This window comes from Pocillopora damicornis, chromosome 7 (assembly GCF_964200805.1).
Source record: "Pocillopora damicornis chromosome 7, jaPocDami1.2, whole genome shotgun sequence".
Lineage (NCBI taxonomy): Eukaryota > Metazoa > Cnidaria > Anthozoa > Scleractinia > Pocilloporidae > Pocillopora > Pocillopora damicornis.
Window position 1 is genome coordinate 3,989,262 of NC_142676.1, and position 20,266 is coordinate 4,009,527.

Sequence of the window (20,266 nt, forward strand, 5' to 3'; positions counted from 1 at the left end):
CAGTCTGGAAAGTTTTATTGAGACAGAAGCTTCTTTAGGTGGGTTTATAGCACACACCAAATAGATATCAGCTGATCCATAATTATATTTCCTTGGCAAGTAAAACGAGTGGGTAACATGAATTTTGTCAAGGCGCTAAACACATCCTGAATAATTTAATATTAATTGGTTATCATTCCAGTGACATTTTTAGAAAGGTCCTTGAGAATCTTTCTAACCCTGGGTCTTTTATTGAGAATAAGCGTTGAAAATGTTTAGGGTTTTACAACCGAAAATAGACCTTCATGACCTAAGGCCTGTAAACTAAACTACCGATACAATTTAGGATGTTACATCAACAAATATAAATTTTCAACCTACCTACTACTGATAACATCTTCCAAAATCAATGGAGAATGGACTATTTACATCACTGCTGTTAGATTTGCAACTGTTATATTACTCACTTTACGAAAATGTTCCGACATTGAAAGGCAGCAAATAAATTGCTTGCTTTAGTTCACGGTGTGCGATGATTGGAAACTATTTGTTCTTCGTTTGAACCATAATGAACAGAAGTAACTGCTTAGGAAACCCTCAAAATGAGTCCAAAATTTCTTTGCTGTATGTTTTTGCTTGGTTTCTTGCACATGCCTGAGCTCGACGCATTCGAATATATCAATTGTGTTAAGCTAAAAGGAAGACACACTTCCATAAATTCATTCCGAAAAGAAAAAAAAAAAAAAGATGAAAAATGGTTCACTGGATCTTTTTATCGCCTTCAATGTTTGCCGGCTTTCCTAACCAGTTATCCCTATTAATATACTTGAAAATATGGCGTGAGAACGATCGATATTTGGTAAAAGGTAGTTGAATGATTCCCTAAGTTTGCTTTACAGGCAAAAGAGAACAATCACAAGACATAGACACAAAATATCTGTCCAAAATATACATGTAGCTACATCCGTTGAGGACTCAAAATATAAGTTGAGGCAAAACAGTGATCGTTTCATCGAAAAAATAACTTATTTTATGAGATAGTAATTATGTAATTTAGCTTTCCTTTGTTAATATTGTATTCAGGGGTGGCTGCACCAATCAAAAGTTAGGGGACATAACGAGAGAGAAAGAGAAGAGACAGGGAAATAGAACGTGTTGGGGCCTGTCTCTTTCCTTTGGTTAAAACGGCGTTCATTTCAATTCCCAGCACTTCTAAGGAACAAATACAGTGAATAAAAATAACAATGAATATAAAATTGCAAAAATAAACAATCAAACAAACAAAAATCAAGCATCACGTCCTATTTCAAGAGCAGAAATTGCTCCTGAGTTCCCATAATTTTAACGCTGTTGCTCCAATCAGATGAACCCTGCCACGAAGATTTGGCATTTGATCCTCTTTTTTCTCTCTTTTTCCCTTTCTCTTTCTATCGACTGATCATTTGTTGGAATCGACAATTTAACAGCAGCCAACACTGAATACAGCCTTCAATACATTTCAGTTCCGTTACATCAAATTCCAGATATTCATCACGCCATAACGCCACTCCGGCTGCGCGGGAGCAACGGCTGCGTTTGATTGGATGTGAGATCTTCTTCCGAGGAGCAGCTCGGGATATCTTCGGACGGACGATTCGGCGAAGGCTCTTCACCGGGAGCGTTAACACATGCACGTTCATCGGAGAAACCAATTCTTCTTGTGCTTTCGCTACTGGATACGTGGTCGACGTTTTGTGTTGTTGAACTACAAATCGTATCACGCACGTTTTCCGCTAATGGGTTACTAACGACACGGATCGACTGTCCTTGTGCTAATTCTTGAGCAGTTCTTAACTCATCGTCTTCGGTTGCGGGGTTTGTACTTGTAGCCGTATGATTTAACCCTGTATTACCAGACTGGTTGGTACTCTGATTACCATTTCTGTCTGTTGTAGATCGATTGGCACTTCCTTGAGCGCCTCCTACAACTGATTCAAACGGAGGCGGGGAGCGCTCCACTTGACTCATAGCCTCATCATACGATGGCAAAATAAAATGTACGTCTCCTGCGTACGCAATGAACGCAATCCTATCATCGTCGCTGTATCGTCGGCTCCTGTACGAAGGGCGCCGCAATCGCCGGATTCGTTGCCGAAAGCAATATAGGGCTGCTAATAAAACTAACAAAGCACCCAAGGTTGAGCCTGTACTTGCGATAACAATTGTCATCTTATCCAGTTCCCTATTTGGCTTTTGAGAATCGTCGGGCACATCTTTGAGAGAAGCAAAAGTCATATAAACAAACAAATGGATAAAAAAACAAAGAGGAAAAACAAACCATAAATAAGAGTGGGTTTCGAGGCAGTTCTACTTTCGACTTCTCAATTGCAGCTTCTTTTCCACCAGGCGGTTTCGTTTCCTATATTGTAGTAACTATTAGTACTCCTGAGTTGAGAGAGGCCTTGTCTTGTAACCAAGAGCGCACTCCCATAAGTAGCATGCAGATGCACTACACAAAAAAATGTAACTTACCAGGCTCCTCTGGTGACTTCTCACAGATCATGGAATCCCTGCCTTTCTTCGGTATAAGCGTTGCACAGCCACCCACGTTTTCGCACTTCTTATCGAATTCTGTTGAAGTCACACACTCTGGCTCCGGGGTCTCGTTACAATTAAATAACTCCGTATGTACATCTTCTTTACAGCCTGGATAATACCAATCAGCTACGTCAGCGTCGTACTCCCAGCAGGTCAAACTCGGCGGCCCCCATAGAAAGTAGTCAGGTTTGCAATGCGGTGTTATTTTTTCATTAAGGGAATACTTCGCTTTTTGGGGTTGATATTCACCGTCGATAAGATTCTTTTGCTCGCATTTCAGCATAGATTCTGAAAGTAATCACATTAGCAATCAAAAGAGCTGAACTGGCTGTGCGTTAATTCAAGTTTCATTTTCCAGAGCTGATGTCACATTGCTTCTCACATACACAGGGTCTTAATTAAACTGCTAGTTAACCATGGCTTTGGTTTTACGACGCCCTTAAATTGGCTTAACTTCTAGGTGATTCTCTTTAGTAATTTTAGGCTTAAACTATCAGGTCTTAACTAAACCCTCATGTAAGCACTTTCAGGTCTCCTACCGTCATTGGCTCTAAGTATAGGGGACATTGGGCAGTCAGGACGGCAGCGCCGGGAAGAAGTTGATTGAAAAATGAACTTATGTTTTTCACGAATGGCTGGATGTGTTTAAAGACTCTTGCCGCGCCACACCTCAACTTCAACACAACGTATGTGAGCAGCAGTGAGTTCCAAATAGAAACTGAACTTAATTCGCCTTCGGGTTTCGTTCCCACAACACGTAAATTTTGGCGATTTCACGTTCTTATTTTGCAAAGGACACGCAAGAAACGCACAGAGTTTTAAAAAGGACATGCTGAACTATTGTTTTGCCCAGTAGATCTTTTGTTTTGCCACGTTCTCGTAGCCCGTCGCCGTTAAGGTTTGCCTTGGGTTTCTATAATTTCCTCAGCTTACTTTGACAGATTGGGTTACGCTGTCCACTCCAGTGGCCATCCGGTTGACACTGCCGTGTACTATTACCAACTAGTTTGAACCCAACGTTGCAGTTGAACCTGGCAACTGTCCCAATAGGAGAGGTTATGCGATCGGCTTTAGTGTTTTCAAACGTGACCCTGCCATGTTCTATATCTCCTGGACTTGTACAGACGTTTATAACTGCAAGCATCAAGGGAAAAATATAATACCGTAAGGTTAAATTGATTCTTTACTTTCTACATGAAGTTGTTATACATTCGTTTAAAACTCAGATGAACATGACTTCAAGACAATTCCTCCTCGTCTATAAGTTGTACATTCTCACTATTTAATTGCAGGATGAAGTGATGAGTGATTGGTACACAAAACTCGCACCACTTTTTCAACCAATTAAATTCAAGGCCAAACCATCTCGCCTTGGTCACTCGTTGCGGGTTCTCGCGCTTTTGGCGATTTAGAGGTTTTTACTTTGATTGGTACACAAAGCTCGCGCCACTTTTTCAACCAATTAGATTCAAAGCTAAACTATCTCGCCTTGGTCACTCGCGGCGTGTTCCCACGCTTTTGTATTTTTTACTTTCACTTTTCATAGGTTTTTTGCGGCGTCTTCCTTTGCTGTAATTGGCAAATGTAATTACTTTGTTTTGTTTCATCTCTACGACATTCAACCGTAAACGCTTTTATGTACGGATGTTGTTAAGAAGGTTATAAATGTACATGCAACTTTTTTTTTAACCCATAATAGTAACCAGCACCCATTTCATCCTTACAGCAACACAGCTGACAAAGCAAAGAAGGTGGTCATGAGATTAAGAGAAATGATAAACAATTAAATAAGCTGTTAATTTTTTCAAAAATACTAAAGGAAACGCAAGGAGAATAGGGTGATGTGCATACAAATTATAAAATTCAAAAAAAATGATAAAATTCAAAAAAGAAAACATTTAAATATATACATTTATATAAACATCTTGAAAATAACGAAAAGAGTAGAAACAACAAAAGCAAAACGGAAGACAAACAAAGAAACAAAAACAAAACAAGAATACCCAGGCCCTGCTACTTGACAAAGTCGTTATCAATAAATATGAAAGCGATTTTTGAAGTAATGAACACTACTTAAGCAGTAGTGAAAATGTGAAAATAAAGCCTGAAAAAAATCGCCTACACGCCTAAATTTTCTTCAGCCCTTACTTTCAATACTGCTTAGGTAGTGTTCATAACTGCGCGGATCGCTTTCATACTCATTTCTTAATTTGCATTCACATATATGATTTTTATATATTCACTATCAAAGTACTTCATAAAATAATCAAATACATATTTGTTTTTTTAACATACCACAACGAGGAGCCTTATCAGACCAGAGTCCAGACTTCATACATTTCAGCTCCAGATTTCCTTCCAGCTTGTAACGATGTTCACATAAAAATTTCGCAGTCTCATTTTCTGTGAAAATTTTTTGTTCGTCAGTAGTAGTATGGCGGGGTTCACTTTGGATACCACCATGGTCAATTTTTATATCTGATGTGCGGCAGGTTTTCACTAAGGGGGAAGAAAAAGAGAAACAAATGTGTTACATCCACTTCACAATCGTAAACTTTACACAGCAAGTGTTCCAAGTTTGCTCTACTGGCCCAGTTCTATCCCTCTGCATGAAGTAACGAGGAGTGTTTCCACCGTTCCCAAAAGGAATGTATTCCCATTGCGAGCAAACTCCCACAAATTGGCAAAGTTTTCCAGGAGATTGAAATCTTCCACATTATCAAATCATTTTAAGAAGAAGGTAAAAAATATTCTTATATACGATGAATAGTCTCGCTTTTAATTGTATTTAAAACTAAAACTGAAGCTATCAATTTTGATTGGTCAGTGGAGTCAGGATTGCATGCAAAATTCCAATCATAGTCTTCTATCTTGGGAAATATTTGGATGCTAAGATACTAAACAAATAACTACATTGTGAGATATAAACATAAGAGACAAATAACTACATATAAAGAAATAAATGATTGATCAACAAAATCAGCCAAACAGAGATATATAAACAAACAGACCCTCGGATAGACAGACACATTGAGACCTATTTCAGTCACTCTCTGGGGAAAAAATTCAAACACATTGTACCATGTCCAGTGTATATATATTGCCTGTGGCCTTCAAAGCTTTGCAATTCCATGATCTAAATAACACATTTACCGCATTTAGGGGTGCGAGTCTTTGGCCAAGGTTGCCCTTCACCACACGACATTAAAAATGGTGGTGTTGGTGGTATTAGCTTATGGTTAAAGTCCAGCATCACATAGCCAGAAAAACAATGGTATGTTGCATATGTTCGGGTGCCATCCGAATTGGGGCCAGTGGTAACGTTGCCGTGGGCTATCCTTGGAGGAGGACCACAACTTATTTCTGATGAATATATATAAAAAATAAATAAATTAGTAAAAGATACAGACAAATCTGTAATAAATATACTGTAGCACCATTAAATATATCTGAGGATGTTTGCTAGTTGTCTCGACTGGTAACCAGCTGAGTACCATTGTATTTTAGTTCCGTTCTGTGGAAATTATAAGCTGTGAGGTAAGAATTTTGAATTTTGTTGTGAACTCATCTCTTTAAGAAAGAATGACAAAAACTTGGCCTAACACAACTAATAGTTGCTTCTTTACACTTGCACAATTTAAGTTCCTAGACTTATTTCTTTGGATTTAAAAGAATAATATGTCTCCATTTGGAAGGCACAAACACATACATGTAGATAAGTACCATTTAGAAAATGTCATCTTTATTATTCATTTGGATCATTTTAAATCCTTCAAGAGTGACTTACATGTAACTTCTCTCAATAAAATGCATACTATGTACAGTGTACATCCAGCAAACAGGTCATCAAACTTATTCAGTAGAAGTTATTATCTTGATCTAACACCGAGTCCTAGTAACTAGTTTACAAGAAAATCTGTAACAGCTAGAAGGAAAAATTATGAATAATAAGATCTTGAGAGCTAAAGGGTTAATTATGTATATTTGAGTTTCAAATGCATTTCAGAGTGGAATGTATCAAGCAAAATTAATCATTGTTTTAAATTATTTTTGTAAATCAAAACTGATCACTTATTCATTTGTGCATTTATTTCTGTTCATGGAGTTAGGTCACTGCGGTAAAAAGTACCCTCATAAATTGTTCGTGTACAGAGCAAAAAAAAAATATTATGAAAGTAGAAAAAGACAAAAGCTTTGTCTCTTGTTAAGGTTGACATATTAATGATAATGATATAATGATAGTAATAATAATAATAATAATAGGATCTGCATGCTGGGATCAGTACGAATCCTCAGGGAGGTGCTTAGCGTATGAACAGAATGATTGACTTGAGTGACTGATGCCCTGTGTGCATGGTTTGTGCCTAGCTGATGCACAAATAGAGCACCAGCAAAGACTGTGATAGAAGAGATCATAATTATAATAATAATAATAATAATAATGCCACTTCTACTAAAAAATCCATTGGCTCTTTATAGGTATTAAATATTTTACAGTATCAAATTTTTGCATAATATACAATACAAGTATTAAATATTTTACAGTATCAAATTCTTACATACTATACATTGTCATTAATGAAAAGAAAAACTCATAGAAGTACACTATTGTAAGAATATAATAATCTTATCATAGACAATATTAAAAGCTATACCTTAGGTGTCAATTGAGATGTGGATTATCACCCTTTCAAGCACATCTATATTTTCTATGACTTTAGCATGCCTATTTTGTTCAAATCAGGATAATTTTGTTTAATACACCAAAATACTTTCTTCACTCAATTTGACCTTCAGTTCCAAATACGTAAATTTATATGAATACCAGGGAACTATTAATTATGTTACATGTAGGAGCAATAACAATTACAACACTTACTTTCACAAGTGATGTTACCATTCCAGAAATACCCTTGCGAATCATGGTCCTTATCGCACAGGATCTTTGTTGGTCTTCCTTCAGAAGTATAGCCTTTATTACATTCATATTCTACATAACTCCCTATGGTGTCTTGTGGCAAGTGACTTTTCTGATGTGCATTGGGAAAAGGGGGTGGTGGTAGAGGACAACCTGCGAAAAGTAACAGCACAATGTAACCCTCAATTTTTTGAAACCTTGAAGTGATTAGCTTCTAATTTCTCCTTACAATATCACCCCTCAAACACACATTAAGGTTATGAGAATGTAAGGGAATGATCACCAATAAGAGAAGCTCTCGATTGAAAAACTAATTCTCCTTCTGGGCACCTTAGGAAACATGGAGAATAGTGTGGAGGAAAATATCCTCCAAACTGTATACTGTATACTAGTGTGTAAAGGGTTAACCCTCTAGCTCCCAAAATCTGATTTTTAATTCTCCCCTCTTGCTGCTACAAATTGCTTTGTAAATTAGTTATGAGAATTTGATGTTAGATCAAGATAACAATTTCTACCAAATAAGTTTGAGTATTCTCATTACTAGTTAGCTTGATAACATATGGATATCATAGAGAGAAGATTCATGTGAATCACTTCTGGGAGTTAAGGGAAATGTTTAAGGAGGCACCAACAATAAAGTCCAGGATTTGAATCCCACTCTGAATGACCTTTTTTTTTTTTTGCTAGCCCTAAGTTTAACTCCTTCACCATACTTGTAAAAAGGTAACTAGTTTTCCTCCTTTCAGTTGGGATTTTTAGTTGTGTTCCTTTTGATTCAGATCATTGGTAACAGAATATTCAAGAAGGGCCTCGCTTTAATCAGTGTTTCTAGTACTATCAGGTGTTCCCCTCCACAAATAAAGCTTATTATCATTACAATCATTATTACTGATTACAAAAATTATTACTGTCATATTTTGAAGTAGTATCATATTAAGATTTAATGAATGCATGAATAAAGTGAATCCTGATAAATGCTACATTCTCCTCAAAAATTGTGTTGTATTCCCTGGAGACACGGGGAGTGGTAGTCAGAAGACTGCATCAGAAGTCACTTCCACCTTTATTAAGCTCATTACATGAATGTTACACTAATCTCATAGTCTTACAATGTAGCTCCTATCTTCAGAAGCAGAAGAAAATTAGCAATGAACGAGCATCTACGATTATTATCTGCATGCAGCAACTTCTTATGATTCAACCCTACAGATTCTTAACTTCCAAGTTGTGACTGCTAGCATTTATCCCAGAGAACCCCATCATACACAAGATGGACACATCAAAAGATTTTTGAACAAAAGACAAGATTCACCAGTTGCATCCTACAGTACAAAGTAATGAAATACCTTGTCCTTTCACTGGTCTTCCAACTAAAATCTGAGGTTTTTATGTACATGTTCATGTACGAGACTCTGTTTTGTTCAAAGTCAACAAATTTTTAGGAAATGGTGATACATACCTGATGCCTTGCATATTGGTTTTTTCCCATTCCAATGTCCTTTAATGCACATGATCTTTTTGGCTCCCCTGAGAGTATAGTTAGGATCACATGAGAAAGTAATGGTGGTTCCGTCATCCATTGGACGTCTCACAGGAGGCCTTCTACTGCCATGAACAGGAAAGCCAGGATCTGGGCAATTTGCTGAAATTGACAGAGAGAAACATAACCAAATCAAATAAAGGTGACAGTTAGGTCTTAGGTCCTTCCTCTGTACATTCTCGGTTGTGAACAATGTATAGCAAAACATCACTTAAGCATGAGATGGGATTGTTCAAAAGTTCATAAAATGCATGTCAGAAGAACTGATTGGAAAATATTTTCACGATAAGATCAGCTAATAAATGTGAAGCATTGTGAATTTAGAGGTTGATTCCTGAGTTACATCCCAAGTTAGAATTTGATAATCAGGCTACATGTAACTTTACCAGAAAGAGATGAATTTCAAAAATTCCTTAACTTCTAATTTGAACCCACAGATTTACAAGCACCTGTTTGGTCTTGGAAATGGATTGAACTCCTGATATAGCAAATAGACCCCTGAAACAGAATTACTTCACTCTTCTCCACAACCTCACTTTAAGGATTATTTATTTGGCACTTTCATGGTTTCCCATACTTGATGGACAGCATTTGTCATGCCAGCAATGAAACTTTTCAGCGCATTACTTCTAGATTAGAACAATATAAAAAAACTTGGAGTTTTCCCTTTGTTATTTTAATAAAGTGAATACCCACAAAGCTAGGAATTGAGCTTCACTCACAGAAATATAGAGTAATTTTCTAATTGAGTGGTAGCAAATTGAAAGTTGGAAATATCATTAAAGTTTAGTAGCATCAAATGGCATGTTGAAAGCTCAACTTAACAACAATAATTTGTTCAAGGTCTGATTCATTAGTATTTTTGTTTACTTTAAACAGTTACATGTACATGTGCTGTAGTGCTGGTAAATCTCCAGCCTCTGAAAGTGATTGGTAAAAATATTGCAATGAGGGACTTGAGTACAGCATTATTAATAGAAACTGATTTCTCAAGCACTTTCAGTCAAGACTAATATCTGATTACAGAATATATAAGGTTGTCAAAGTAGGCAAGCAACAGGCCTAGCAACCAGCGCATTAAATTTTCACCTTCTACTCTGAAAAATACACCAGCTCTTCCAAATTCTTGAGATTCAATTTTCAGCATGGAAGCATGACATTATTCTGCCTACTTTGTATCACAATTTTATTATCCGAAAACCTTTTGACAACCTAGGATAAATCTTGGTGACTTGATTTAAAACCAACAACTAGTTGACATAGAGGTAAAGCATCATCCTGAAGTTTGGTTGATACTTGTACAAGCATAGTAAGTTTAGCGGCACAATGGCTCAATTCGTAACATATTTCATCACATTTTTTGCAGCAGTAAGCGACTAGGTGCATTCCGCATTTTAACACATACGTCATATTGTAAATGGAATACATTTCCAAAGTTTCATGTACATGTAAACTTTGCTATGAGTCAATCTTTCTACAGACTTGAACATCATTTTCAACAAATCTACTAAACATCGTTCTTGGGTGATTCCTTGAGTAGTGACAGAAACACGTCGACAACATGCTACATGATATGCCATATTCGATATATTTGTGATCATGATATTTCATATATTACATGAACTTTTGTAATCCAATTTTGTGATCGGAGAACTGCTTTTCGATTTTATACTATACACCTAATGGAGATACAGTTGTATGCAACATGAACATTATTGACGTTCTGTTCAAGTAAGCTTAAACATACATGTATGTGTTTATTTTTACCATATGAAACGAGTTCGATGCTAACTGCCTTGTGGTTATAAATTAAGCGTCCTTTCGACGTATTTAGAAAATAGGGCTTCAAGCTTACTTACTCCTGTAAATGAGGCAGACACGAACATCATATGAATATCAAACTTGGGTACAAAAGAAATCCTGACGTGAGGTATTGAGCCAACAAACGTAACTGATAAATTATCAGACTTACCGGAAGACATCACAACCATACTCGCCATCACAAAAATGAGCTCTAAGGAAGCTTTGATAACCCAATACATCTCCATTTTGAACAAATCCACCACAAAAAGTGATCGTCTTTAGTAAATAAACTTTTTCTGTGATCTGTACCCTCAGGAAAAGTCAAGAGGTTTTGATTTCAAACTGAAATCGTGGGAGAGAATAAATCGTATGTCCCAACAATGCCAGATGAGAACACTCTGTTGTTCACATAAAAATCCCACGTAATACGGCGTCCAATGAACCAGAAAACAACTAAATTTCTTGAGTCGTCGAAATTATGTCGTAAAAGTAGTTAGAAAACAAAGTCACAGAAGGAATTTCTAGCGATTTGTGCACTGTAGCGTCCGTCTCCGCTATTTCCGCAAACCAGACATCAGGCTTGTGACGCAACCTTGAAAAGAACTGAAACTAGGGACTAAAGAGAGTAAGCGAAAAAGGGGCCCATGTGGGAAACCAAAAGAAATAGGGTCCTCAGCCATGAAGTTTTGGGAAGAGTCAATTTTACGTATGTGCCGTCAGTTTTGAAATGTTGACAACGAGAAAATAAAGTTCCAGGCTTAATATTTCCCCTTCCCCTTTTTTTTTCAGGCAATTGCTGACCGGGTTGTTGACGCTCAATTGCTTTTTCACATCAAGGCACCAATTGTTTGATGACTCTGAGCCTCCACACTCTGGATGAGTTTTTCAGAAATTTTTTTCGAAAGATACCTTTTTTTCTACACGGAAGGTATACGACGACAACAGTTAAACTTCGTGAAAAGATTCTCAGTGGTAGCTTTATGTGTTCGTGACTAAGAAAAATTTAGTTTTTGACCCTCCTTCCTCCACCACGCTTTTTTTCTTTTTACAAAAAAAAACGAATAGATTCCATGTTGACATGTGTTTTTAAGTAATAGATCACAGTTGACGTCAAAGGGTGGTAAGAACAAAGAGTGGTACACAAGGCAAATGTGTAGTATTTGTTACACAAAACCGCCATATTGTATTCTGCTCTCCTCCACACAATCAGAATATCCCGTATCTAGTTACCAGTACCACAGTGTGTCACTGATGTTCTTATTATATTTTGACGTCTTATGTTATCTACTACTGTAAAAATCCACGGCGACATGGAATATGTTTTGCTTTATTTAGTAAAAGAAGCAAACTGTCCTCCAAGTAAAAACAAATCAAACTGCCTGTAGAATACGGCCTATCAAATAACATCGAACTGCTGCCTGTTACTAAAAGTGGGTTTGAATAGTCTACGAGTAGCCGTACCCTCCCCACCCGAGGAGAAACGAAAAGGAGGGAAAAATAAGTAACGTCTGTTGCTGGGCGGAGTAGAAAAGGAAATCTATCACCATAACCCGCAAAAATGTTCCTTTAGACTTGAATACCGTCAGACAAAATACAAAGAACTCTCTTGTGCTTCAGACGGATGCAGTCATCCGATGAAAGAATCACCAGTTAATTTTTTCATAATGGCATACCCTCCGAGTTCTTCCACCTGCTTACAACGAAAACCCCTCATGGGCAAAAACCTCTAAAAACTTGGTTGGCAAAGTTTAAAAACAGAAGAACTCACCACCCACGAAATACCAGGTAAGTGAGTTAAATTTGATGGCAGTACGATTCCGTCCGTTTGCATAGTCAAGTACAGAACAAAGTAAACATACGTGAAAGTTTTCAGTACTCGTAAGCGGGAGATAAACGCTAATGTAATTAATATAAGCTCCGTAAATGGAAAAAGATATCGTCTGGATTTTAAAGCGTTTCCTATGCTCAGCCTTTTGCTACTTCAAGCCATGGGCTCACACGATGCACATCCACAACAATAAGGACGAGAAGTGATTTCCAATAAGTTACTTCTTTTACCTGATGTAATAGATTGAAACTCGGAGAAACAGTCGATCTTGCGGTGACATCAAGCCAGAAATTTTCTCGTCCTACTTTCCCCAGGATCCTAAATTCCCGAATCTTATGGGCGAGTCGTGCGGAAGGAAGTGGGGCTTTTCATGGGAATAAATTATGCGCTGCACAACTGTAATTCGAAAGAGCAAATCTCAATTGAATTGTCCAAACTTGCGTCTCCAGATTTCACATATATTTCCTCGATTTCCGTTTAACGATGGAAAAGTCAGAGTTCAACTGACTAAAAACCTCTCGTCAAGAATGTTTATGAAACTCAAGCCTTCTCACATCATTTTACTTTGGGAAAACTTTATCTGAGAGTATAAAAGAAGTATGGATACAAGCCATTTATTAATTGAAAATTAATACACTTCTTCTCGTTTCATTGTTTTGAGTATCCAGTGTGGCGAAGATTTGCGAAATTTTGACCAATTTTAAGGGGCAGGATATAGGTAAGAACCCCTGTTCTGCAAAATGAGGATTTTTGCTCTTTCTTTTTTTTGTATTAAAGAGTGCGCAGGACCAGTACGGGCCATAATTGTGATCTCATATATCTTTCTTTTGTTGTAGATGGATGTTTTGAAGTTTTCGTTGCTTATCTGCGTTCTCCTATGCTTTAAAGGAACCATCCTTCAAGTAAGTTAGAATACCCAGGTTACCGCCATTTCAGGAATTCCTCGTTTGGTACGCCAAATTTAAAAATTTAAACACGTCAGGTGGTAGTTCACCAATTTTGTCTATCTTTATTCATTTTATTCTTCTTCGTTTCCGATTTTAGGCGCAAACAAGCATGGAAAATGTGAAAGAAATATGGAGTCGTTATGCAAAAGTCACTAGTGGACTTGTAAGTGATGTTTTTCAATGCAACGACTGGAAACGATTCTGTCAGTCTTTAAGGCTTGATAGTGTAAGATAGGTCACATAAACATGAGTGCCAGCGCCTAGAATCATCTTTGGCGTCTTTTCTGCAGCCAGCCAATGGAGATCCAAACAAACAAAGCAGAAAACAAACAAAAAGCAACAGTAATTACAACAACAAGATTTGTGATAACCAAGCGTTCCCGAAGAGATGTAAAGTAACACAGGCCAACATATTTCCAGAAATATTGTTAACTAAAGGCAATTTTTAATACATAGTTGCTAACGTGAATAGACGAAAAATTCGGAACTACACTTCCAGTTGTATTTTATGTATTTACCTTAGTGTAACATGAGCATGAGAAACGTTTTCTATAATTTCTTATTTGCATGTTATGTAATTCTTTCTGTTAAATTTAGTGTTAATTACCTATCTATCTCCCTCTCTCTTTTTCTCTCTCTCACTTTCTCTTTCTGGTAAGAGCACGTACTATAATGACTATCCAGGAGGTGGAGCATGCGCTTTAGATCCTGTATCACCGCTGAACAAGCAGCCTGATTGGATGCTGGTTGCAGCTGGTAAAGGTGACTTTCAGACGTCCCTCGGGTGCGGTATGTGCATTGAAATTAAGGCCAACGGGGAACAAGCCACCGCCGCCAGTGGGGGACCCACACCGATGAAAGGCACCTATAAGGCAACCATTTGGGACCTCTGTGGAGGATGCAAACAAGGTACAGCGGTTATAAGTCTGTTGTAAAATTTTGAGCACATGCACGTTTGAATAAAAACCACGATAGCAATAACAGCTAAATCTACCGACAAGGTGAGCTCCTAGACATAATTGCGAAAGTTCAGATATTTTATTGAATAATTTACGAATATTTTAATTTCCTCAAATTGCGTTTTGCGCTCGAAGTTTCAAGGAGGGTCCACAAGAAGAAAATATACCGATCGAGCCGAGATAAACTGGGGTTTTTAAAGCATAACATCGATAGAAATTGTGCTCTATTATTGTTGGATTAACTTCAAAATGCTTCGGTTTGCCATAGGTTTGCTATCAGCAGTGCAATGCTCATGCGCATGAGTGACAGTTGATTCATTTAGAATTCTTACCTTCTTTCCTCCTTTTTCTTCGTTTTCACTTTATTATAAAATTTTGATTTTTTCGATTAATTTGTATTTTTGTTTTTGTTTTTACTCCATGCAGCTGGTTTCGATTTTTACAGAAAAGGTTTTGGTAAGTACAAGACTTCATTCAAGGCAATCGAGTGCCCCACTGTGCCAGGTAAAGATGGAAATATTCAGCTCAGGTTTTCCGGCAGCGACAACTGGTATATAAAACTGCAAGCTCGGAACTCAAAGTTAGTACAGTGGAGGAACAGTAGTCCTTTCCTAAAACGAATTATATCATAGTACTGTTATATAATTGTACTCGAGAAGTGGAGGTTAACTTCGAACCACAAAGAAGATAACCTATGGCTGTTGACTGAAGTTAAGATACATCTTTATTTGAGTCAGCAGCCCATTAAGTACTGGCTCCTGTTTGAGTCGAATTAATTCTGACTAAAATACCCATCAATGAGTAAAGGGAGTAAGTTTCAACAAAAACTGTGGTGCTGCGTCAGTGGGGTTTATAACAAGATAATTTGGTTTTATCTACTGAATTGCTGAATTGGCCACCGTAAACAGTCTCTAGAGCTGAAGTTTTGCGCGTTAGCCATTCGTCTGATGATGAGCTATTCGTTCTGGCCAAAGGCTTTCGCTCGAAACTTCAGCTTTAAAAAATTCTTTACGGTGGCCAACTCATGCAGTTGACAAAAACAAACTATTTTAAAACACCAAAAACCAACATCATAAGTACATTTTTATATCTATTCATCGCAGCTTTTAACTACAGCCGAAAACTTGCTGAATTGAAATGATTTTCAACGAACTGAACCAATTTTAAAATTGCTCTATGGATTAGATAAACATACATATATAAATCAATGACTGTTTTAAGACCTTCTCTTCCCTGCTTCTTCAGTTTTATTTTTTTTAATTTATTTTTTCTTTTTATAATCGGACTTATTAGGGTGGTAACTGTTGGTATGGAGATCGAGCACAATAACAAGTGGGTTTGTATGAAACGAACGGCAGATAACTTTTTTACCATCAGCGGTTTAGGAGAGATAAAATTTCCAAAGAAATTTAGGATAACCAGCATCAGTGGCGAGCAACTGGTAGCCACGGTTTCTGAAGTTACAGATGATGTGAATATTCCCACGAACATACAGTACTCAGGATTCAATCCAGGTAAAGCTATTACCGGGAGGTAACGTGAATTCCTCCCTATAGACATTATTCCATAGGAAAACCTTAGTGTACTCTTGTAATTAAGGTATAGGCTAGGAATAAATCTACATGTGGCTTGACTATGTTGCTTAAGAAAAAAATTAGATGCCGCACGTCTATTATCTAGGACTTTGGACATCGGGAATTGACTGGAAGTAATTTTAGGGGGACATCCTATGAAAGAAAACAAATCCTCTAGCTTGATCAATTCTTGTGGCTGTTAGTTGCAGCCTTTACCTTCTCGTCGTTTCAGTATGTAGTGACCAGTTTGGAAGGGGGGAATGCCGGGCAAGTAACGACGATTGCTTCCCACAACTAAGTAGCCAGAGATGTCAGCCTTTCTGGTGGCCCGAGGGGAACTGGGTGAGGAAAAAGCTGCTACTTTGGTACGAGCCACCCTGGCCAGAATGGGGTTCCATGACGAACCAAACCAACTCAGTTCAAGCTGAGTGCCCTCCTTTGAAATTGAAATTAAAGGATAAAACTTAGAACCGCAGCAACAATAATATGCATCTTATGCCTTTCATATCTGTTGTAGACAGCAATCCAGAGAGCATAAAATGCTACGGACAAGACGGAAAAAGTGAACAACGTCAGTAAATGAAAAGAATCCCATACCACATATATTTAAATCTAACTTGGCTTCGATGTAACGTAATGAGAGAATGGGTAAAACGTTTAAGATACTGGATCAATATCAGTATCTGGGCAACTGCCCACTTACCCCTCCCCTAACTCAACATTAACCTTAACTTGTTGTCAATTGACTGTTGTTGAGTTAGGGGAGGGGTAGGTGAGCAGTTGCCCAGATACTGATATTGATCCAAGATACTTAAACAACATTGTTTGGTGACGACAAGTCATCCCTTGATCTACATCATTAAATAAAAAATAACGAAGGTGTGGGAAAAAAAAAACATTTAACGTATTAAAAGAAGAATTTCGCTGGAGCGGAGTCTACTTGAGCCGGCAGAGTCAACTTATCTGTAATTAAAAAACACCTCAATGGATAACATGATCAGAGGCACCAATTTGTGCAATCAGTTTTACATCTGCAAGAAATGCCGAGGGGAGTTTGATCGTCTCATCTAAAAAATGCTTTCAATAAAGAGCAGGAGCCGACTTTTTTTTTTTTACACCAAAGAGAGTCTGTTCATATTGTAAAGTGCATTCTCTTCTATGTTTCCACACCATCATTATACACTGTTGTTTCAACAACCGTCTGATTATGGTGACATGTCGTTACCAAAGTTTTAGTCACACATTTATCTTTTCTGCGTAGTAATGTATCGATTAGTTCAGTTCAGTTACAGGCTACTGAGATGGGTCTAAGGAGGAGGAGGGGGTAGGGAAGGATATTGAACAACAGCTCCTGGTCATACTGGCTCATTGCTAGTGTCTTGATTATTATATCTAGCTGCATTAAATGATAGCCACTGATATCGACTATTATCTAATAAAAATACTCCTAATTTTTTAATGCCACAAAAAAACCGGGATAAGTTTACTGACTTAAAATTTACTTTACCTATACATCTATAGCTATCGGTCCAACGAATGCACCAGCTTCAGGAACGGCGGGAGGTACTAAGCCTACCCCGGCTGCAAGTACAAGTCCGTCTGGTGGTCAACCTCTGCCAACATCCAAGGTACCAACCTCGGCAGGAGGGTCATCCGCAGGTGGCAGTTCAGCGCCTTTGACAACGGCTGGGGGAAATAATAAACCCTCACCATCACCTACTTCCAAACCTCCTGGAGGTAGGCATTGATCAGTGTGACTTTCTTTAATAGATCCCTTCTCTCCTCCAAGATATGACCAGTAAGCTGTCGACCATGCTGCTCTGAATTTTTCCACTCAAAGTTGAATCCAAGTGGAAATCCCCATCATTTGTCGCTGGCTCTATGCAGTCCTCCTTTTGGTTTTTTCGTAATTTTTATCGTGTGGAGGCGAGAGGTTCAGATAAAAGCACTGGTCTGTTAGATGGCCTTTCTACTTTCCGGTCCCATTCTAAACAGTGGGACAATTTTAGCTTAAGGGCATATTTTGTTATTGCCTTAATTTTCAGTTAACACACCTTTTTATTTTTTCTTGGAAGTTATGTAAAGATGTATACCTTTCCATTTAATATGATAACAATGATAAGATTTTTTAAAGGTGTTTATTGCGCACTTTTATAGCCATTCTTAAGATAAAAAAGATTTACGTTTCATTCCTCAAGTTCTCTCATCATAGTAATAAATTGCATTGCTATTCTTTGCCACCTAGAACCAGATGAGAAGTTTTGCAATGGAAAAGCCGACGGTTTATATGTTGACCCAAACGATTTCAGCAACTTCTATCAATGTACCAATGGCATCACCTATTGGAAGCATTGTCCAGAGGGACTCCTGTTCAACCCTGACCTGAACGTTTGTGATTGGCCCACAAACGTGAAATATGGGGCAGGTGGCCAAAAGGACGTTGACGAAAGGCTTCATCATGGCGGAAGCATTATTCAAATTTTAAAGAAGAGCGAGGGCTTAGAAACATCAATTTTGTCGAAACAGCAGTGACATAAAAGATAATTGCATATTCATATGGGACCTAGCATGTATCTGGACTAAGACTAACCTAGTGTCAGAAGCAAATATGAAGTTTGAAATAATGTTTGTTATTCTTGCTGACATCGACTCTATTCGTTAGGACTGTAAGGGCTGAGCACAGTTTCATTTGTTTTCATTCATAACTAGTACTTTCCATACCGTGCATGCTTTTGTCACCACAGCCCATAATCAAAGTTACGGAAAGTTTTTGTACATATAGTCCAGCAAAACAGTTGTGATTTGTGAGATTAGTGGTATGCAAGGCATAAGTCAGTAAAATTAATCCTAAAATGTTCATGTATAAAGATTGGTAACCTACAATTTCTTGTTCCTCCATATTATGGATAATATCGCACTGTCTTATATAAAAGATTCATTGCACGGAATACTTGATTAGAAAGTAATTTTCTTGTGCCTCTCTTCTGTCATTTACGCAACGATTCATCATATTTATAATTAGGAATTTGAGGATTAAGCTTTTTAAATGTTAAAACTCGGCAAGATTGTATAAGTCTGGAAAGTGGAAAACAAAACCACCGAAATTCGACGGAAACAATCGAAAAAGCGAAATTAGACTTGGGGCGAATATGCTACATGTTATAAATGATTTACGCTCACTCTTCACACAACTAATAACAATTATAAGCAATTAATGTAATAGCGGAAAGAAAAAAACCTGAGCCAGCTGATGAGCTGCAATGCACAGTGAGACCTAGTTAACTACTACTATCAAGGTAATCACCATAGGCGTGCTCGCGGAGAAAAAACTGAATTGAGCCAAGCAAACTTTAATGTATAAAGAGAGTAAGTTTCTAAAGAAACTGTGGTGCTGCGTCGGTGGGAGAGTATGGCAGGTAATTTAGTGTTAACAACTAAGTTAAAAACGTAAATTGGCCCCCGTAAAGAGTAAAAAGGCTGATGTTTCGAGCGTTAGCCCTTCGTCAGAGTGATTGGAGGAATTGTGAGATGTGTGTGGGTTTATATGCAGAAAATGGAGCTACGCTACTGAGTTTGAATATGGTGACAAGAAAACAAAAATAAATTAGTTAAATGAAAAGCGCTTGTTGATACTGTGGGGATTAACAGAGCCGATTTGGAAGATATAGTTTTGTTCTAGTGTTTTGCGGCTTTCCGAACTGCCTAGATCAAATGAAAGGCCGCAAACTGCCATATGTTTTTTAAAATGATCAGGGAGATTAAAGTGTCTAGCGACTGGTTTGGATGCGTCCTTGTCATTTCTTTCTACGTCGCGAAGGTGTTTTCGGAATCGGTCACCTAGTCGTCCAACTTTATTGTAAATAGGGTTATTAACATAATTTTAGTGAGGCCATTCTTTATTCACTCAGTGTCAGCGAAAAAGCGAAGAGCTCTAGAGTAAACAGAAACACCAAAACAATCATTTAATTTAACGAGAAGAACAAACCTGCCGATCTTTTCGCTTTTAGAGGGAACTTCTGACTGTTTCCTATTGGACAGAACAACATGATTAATGATCCATGCGAAATGATTCGTCAAATTTGACATCACTCTATTTGGAACGTAAATGTAGCACCGGTCGTGTCTTAATTGCACTGATGAG

General features: G+C 37.7%; 2 protein-coding genes and 1 long non-coding RNA gene across 5 annotated transcripts; 2 read left to right on the forward strand and 1 right to left on the reverse strand.

The window, feature by feature from the left end:
- Window positions 1-208: 208 nt before the first annotated feature.
- Window positions 209-11,571, reverse strand: LOC113678944 (sushi, von Willebrand factor type A, EGF and pentraxin domain-containing protein 1). Its single transcript, XM_027195866.2, has 8 exons — window positions 10,987-11,571; window positions 8,934-9,116; window positions 7,436-7,627; window positions 5,710-5,919; window positions 4,852-5,055; window positions 3,490-3,690; window positions 2,491-2,844; window positions 209-2,231 (listed from the first exon to the last, which is right to left on the reverse strand). The coding sequence occupies exons 1-8, from the start codon at window positions 11,060-11,062 to the stop codon at window positions 1,510-1,512; spliced, it is 2,142 nt and encodes a 713-aa protein (XP_027051667.2). The 5' UTR covers window positions 11,063-11,571; the 3' UTR covers window positions 209-1,509.
- LOC149042119 (uncharacterized) lies at window positions 9,022-9,814 on the forward strand. The gene is made up of 2 exons (XR_016188191.1): window positions 9,022-9,167; window positions 9,452-9,814. It is a non-coding gene; the product is annotated as an uncharacterized LOC149042119 (long non-coding RNA).
- A 513-nt stretch (window positions 11,572-12,084) lies between the features above and the next one.
- On the forward strand, window positions 12,085-20,125 carry LOC113678942 (uncharacterized). 3 transcript variants are annotated; one of them, XM_089211505.1, is made up of 10 exons: window positions 12,085-12,602; window positions 13,314-13,363; window positions 13,482-13,547; window positions 13,690-13,755; window positions 14,252-14,501; window positions 14,978-15,131; window positions 15,845-16,065; window positions 16,643-16,696; window positions 17,647-17,862; window positions 18,371-20,125. In XM_089211505.1, exons 3-10 carry the CDS (start codon window positions 13,482-13,484, stop codon window positions 18,655-18,657), a joined length of 1,314 nt encoding a protein of 437 aa, XP_089067631.1. In that variant the 5' UTR covers window positions 12,085-12,602; window positions 13,314-13,363; the 3' UTR covers window positions 18,658-20,125. The 3 variants fall into 3 exon arrangements, with proteins under 3 accessions (XP_089067631.1, XP_027051665.2, XP_089067630.1); XM_089211504.1 differs by having other exon boundaries at window positions 12,299-12,602; window positions 13,307-13,363; XM_027195864.2 differs by lacking the exon at window positions 13,314-13,363 and having other exon boundaries at window positions 12,159-12,602.
- The last annotated feature ends 141 nt before the right edge of the window (window positions 20,126-20,266 follow it).